The sequence below is a fragment of the Pygoscelis adeliae genome, unplaced genomic scaffold, assembly GCF_000699105.1.
Source record: "Pygoscelis adeliae isolate BGI_AS28 unplaced genomic scaffold, ASM69910v1 Scaffold606, whole genome shotgun sequence".
NCBI lineage: Eukaryota > Metazoa > Chordata > Aves > Sphenisciformes > Spheniscidae > Pygoscelis > Pygoscelis adeliae.
Window position 1 is genome coordinate 528,699 of NW_008825047.1, and position 4,471 is coordinate 533,169.

The 4,471-nt window shown below is 56.5% G+C and overlaps 1 protein-coding gene across 1 annotated transcript in view; it reads right to left on the bottom strand.

Moving 5' to 3' along the window:
• Positions 1-1,131: 1,131 nt before the first annotated feature.
• Positions 1,132-4,471, bottom strand: part of IMPDH2 (IMP (inosine 5'-monophosphate) dehydrogenase 2) — an 18,941-nt gene continuing 15,601 nt past the window's right edge. Inside the window, exons 8-12 of the mRNA XM_009326341.1 lie at positions 2,760-2,903; positions 2,408-2,552; positions 2,185-2,322; positions 1,735-1,818; positions 1,132-1,401 (exon numbers count right to left, since the gene is read on the bottom strand). Of these exons, the coding sequence (XP_009324616.1) occupies positions 1,380-1,401; positions 1,735-1,818; positions 2,185-2,322; positions 2,408-2,552; positions 2,760-2,903 (533 nt within the window). The 3' untranslated portion in view covers positions 1,132-1,379. The remainder of the gene's footprint in view (positions 1,402-1,734; positions 1,819-2,184; positions 2,323-2,407; positions 2,553-2,759; positions 2,904-4,471) is intronic.

Genomic DNA, 4,471 nt, shown 5'->3' on the forward strand with positions numbered 1-4,471 from the left:
GGTTACGCATCCCGAATCGCAGCCTCGCTCCCCAAACCCTGCTGCCTCCGTGGGCCCAAGGAGGGGGTATGCGGCTGCGGTCCCCAGCCTTGAGGCAGGCCGTGGGCTAACTTTGCTTAACAAGCCAGCTGCATTAATGAATGTTTGACACCAACACAATTATGCTGTAATTCAAGGCTCTGGTTTTAGCACGTGTAAATCTGACACTGCCATGCTGCGGAGTGATTTTTTTTTTTTCAGACAACAACATTAGAGCACAAAATGCTGACGGTAAACACGCGCTCTTCAGCAGAGTGACATTTGCATATGTTGGAGGGGGCTGATACACATGTAAAACACCTTTGGCGCCTGGTGTTGCAGGCACAGGTAACCTGGCCATGCAGGGGAGGTTTGCACTGGTCAGGCATGCAGAAACGCAAACCCCGGCTCCTTCATAAGCCCGTGAGCTCTCAGTTGTGCCCTTCCAAGTTCCTTGTCCACACGCCTTCTGGCAAACAAACAGTACAAGTGATCTGTGCCACCTGCACCGGCCAGCCCGAGGGGGTGCAGCTGCTGGGGCAATGTGGGGACGAGCATCTGGGGGGTTGTGGGGGACAGCATGGGATGGTTAGGGGAAGAAACAAAGGGAAGGAGAAAGGTGGATTGGTGAGGAGCAAGCATGGGAAGATACAGGTACAAGTGCCTGGTGTGTGTAAGCAGCTGCAGCGCAGAGCATTTCCAGGGGTGTCTGGGTGGGTGTGCACATCACACACAAGCACCTACATGCTTATCGTTGCAGCAGCTGGACCTGGCACAGGGTCCTGCGGCACCCTGGCAGCTGCTGCTGGGTTGGGCAGGTCCCAGCAGTAGCCAACGGCCCTGTAAAATCCATTTGCTTTCTTGCCCAGCAGCCACTTGTTTTCTGCTCTCAGGAAGGTTTGTTTTTTGTTTTTTTGTTTTTTTTGTTTTTAAACACTCCACACTGCATTATCCACTCAGCCCTGTCAAGGGGCTGTCCTGTCCCCTCCCCATTCCCCTGACACGCAGTGTCCCTTCTGGGGCCATCAGCTGCTCCTGAGAGGGTGCAGGAAGCGAAGGAGAGAGCCAGGGAAGGAGGACAAGGGCAGTACAGAAGGAAGAGGGGCTCCGGGCTGACACCAACTGCACATCTTTTCCTTTTATTGTAAAACACGGCCAACGCGTGCAAGGCTCCAGGCACCAGCCCAGGATCACTGCTCCTGGGCAGGGGGTGGGCCCTCTCGGGTGGTGATGAAGCAGCCAAGGGACACAAGGAGCTCCAGGCAGCCCACAGAGGAATGGCACTTCTGCAGCAAGAGCAGCTCCCGCACAGGGTGGCACAGGGCTGAGTGGCACGATGACAGACACAAGACAGGCCTCCTTCAGAAGAGGCGCTTCTCATACCTGTGAGGGGAGCAGCAAACCAGAGAGCCCTTTTACTGACCCGCCTGACCAGGGCAAGGACCAAAGGTGCAGTTAGGAATGGCTCCTGGCCTGCTGGCCCATGGTGGGGAAAAGCCCCGGCACACTGGCAGCGAGCAGCTCGTCTGCTCGTGCCCTGCTGCGAGAGGAGCACTGGCCCGGGCCAGACGACAGGCTACACCTCAGGCCAGCTGCGCAGCAGGAGTTGAAGCCAGCAGCGTGCTGGCTTGCCAGCTGAGGCACAGGACAGCAGCACTAAACTCCCCCCCACCACGCCCACCCCAGGGAGACAGAGGTCCTGCCAGCAGCACTTACGAGTGGAGGCCATGCACCCCTCCCTCCACTTGGGCAGACGTCGTCCTCTTCTCAAACTTCAGCTCTCCCGAGTACATCATGGCTCTGGGGGGAAAGGACACCTGTCACGTGCCAGCCAGAGTCCAGGGAGGACCGTGCACACGTTCAGCTGGAGCAGCTGGGACAAGGGACACTCCAGCTGCGGCCAGAATGGCCTTTGCTGTGCTCCCAAGAGCCAGGCGGAGTAAGGGAACCCCGACATTTCAGGCCCAACCAGCAGAATATGCCACAGGAGCCCGTGCTCCTGCATCCCTGGGGCTGGCAGATCTGTGACGCAGTGCCCACTGGAGACGAAGGCTACAGCGAGGTCAGACCACGCAGAACACACCACAGCATGGGTACAGCTTGCCCAGAGACCCCAAATGGCAGCACTGTGGCCTAACCAGAGCACAAGCGAAGGGAAGGACTCACCGGACTTGGGTCAGGCTCTTGGCACCAATATCCTGGCAGGAATGCCCAGCAATCAGGTATGGAATGAACTTGTGGATAGAGCCCTTGTCCTGCACTGCGCCAGAGACCCCCTGGGCCACTTTGATTTTGTCCGTCTCGCTGCATGGGAGCACAAATCAAGGAAGTTTGTGAAGCAGAGAAACCCCAAAAGCTTGAGCTGCTGCCCCAAAGCACCATCTCTTACCTGAAATACCGGTTCTGGCTGCCCAAGTTCTTGTCCATGGCATCTAGTGAGCCCATGCCACGGTATTTCTTCAGCCTAATTCCATCCGAGAAGAAGTATTCACCTGGGGCCTCCGTGGTGGCAGCCAGGAGAGAGCCCATCATCACTGGCACAAGAGATCATCAAGAGCAGCACGTCAGCAGCAGGAAGGCTGTGGCCGCAAAAAACCTCAGGGTCCCTCAGCCCAAACCCCCCATGCCCCCAGCCACCTGCAGGTATACACCCTCGTGCCCAGAATCAAATGCCGTACGGAAACCCTTCCTAGGAGACTCCCTACAACATGCACGACCCGGTCGCCTGACGTGCTGCTCACCTGTGGAGGCCCCGAGTGCGAGGGCCTTTGCGATGTGCCCAACCGTCTGGATCCCTCCATCTGCAATCACGGGGACACCGAATCTCCTGGCGTATTCAGACACCTTGTACACCGCCGTGGCCTGGGGGCGGCCGCACGCCAGCACTACAGGTGGGGAGAGAGCAGAGAAAGGGTCAGCTCCCACGCAGCAGCACGTTCCCTCCCTAGCAGGCCCTTTAGGCTTCCAGCACACACATGCTCCAGCACTCGGGAACGCACAAATCCCTGGATGCTCCTTCCCTAGGCCGAGTTGCAAGAGAAGCAGATGCCCAGGAGATGCCTGTTGGGACATCCTCACGGCCCTTGACTCCAAAAAGCTGTGGGTGACCTTGGGACTGGGGTCTTTGATCGAATGTCTGGGATCAGCAGAGACTCGCAGCTCGTCCTGGTGCGCAGCAGACGTGGGGAGCTTGGGAAGGAAGCGGAACAGACTCCAAAAGCCCCTCTCCAGAGCATCCCTGGCACGTAGCCACGTTCCACCGCTCGCTCCCTCCTAGCAGTGCCAGACCCCTTCTCCGTATACCCAGCAGCTGTATGATGTGCTTCTTGCAAGGAAAGGCAGCTGGCTGGGAGAGAGCTGGTATGTATATGTATGTATATATATATTTTTATATATATACACATATACATCTGCACACACACAAACAGACATGCAGCAGTGGAAAAGGAAACGGGCAGGGTGATTTGATGGCTTACAGGAAATAATTTATGTTCCTGCCCTGCAACGTGGCAAGGATTCTGTCAAGTTTAGCTGCCCCATGGGCAGGGAGTTACTAGCTTTGGATTTACCTGCTCTTCCCAGTCACTAGCAGTTAAGAGGCTTCCCGTTGTACGCGGGGAAAACCAGCACAGGGCACGTCTTTTAACACATCTGTCAGCCACAGGCATGCAAGTATGCCGAGATAAGCTTCTCTCAGGGAGAATTCCCTTCCCCACAATTAACTGGAAGCCTTTTCTCCAGTCACAGTTAGTCCGATACACCAGGTAAGATTATGGCCATGCAGGATTAGTACTTCAGAGCGTGAACCCCAGGTGTGGTTTAGCCTGCCTGGCAGCAGCACTGGCAGCGCACGTCCCTGGCAGAGGTTTGCCGAGGCCAGGAGTCTGCAGTTGCTCCGTCCCCAGTGCTCAGCAGCAGCTGCTGAGAGAGGGAAGCCAGACTCCAGGCTGAGATCGTGAAAGAACTGATTTTAATCAAACAAAACTCATCGTTAAGCTAGGGCTCAGCCAGCCAGGGAGAGTCTGCCAGCTATAACATGAATGCCGTTAGTCTTAAAGAGATGGTCTCGCTCGGTACCACACTGCTAAAGGCCACACTGCGGCTGCAAAACGCTGCAAGGAAGAACTCTGTGGAGAGAAGCACCTGATTTTGGAGGGTCTAGAGCCCGGTGCCTACAGGTTTGTGCCATAGACAGTGCAGGGCCTGCAGAAACCTCACAACAGTGACCATGGAGACCAGCCCTTTAAGGAACAGCTTGGCTCAGGGCCCCTGGGAGCATCGCACCGTTCCGACTGTCCCAGTGCCCAGCGCCACAGCTTCAGAGCGCAGGCTTCCAAAGCAGGGTTCAGAGCACACACACGCCGAGTGGTCAGGGTGAGGGGTTTGTCTTTTTTAGTGTATCTGCAAAGGGTGGCCCTACAAGATCAGCTGCTAGAGAAAACCTTCCGGGATC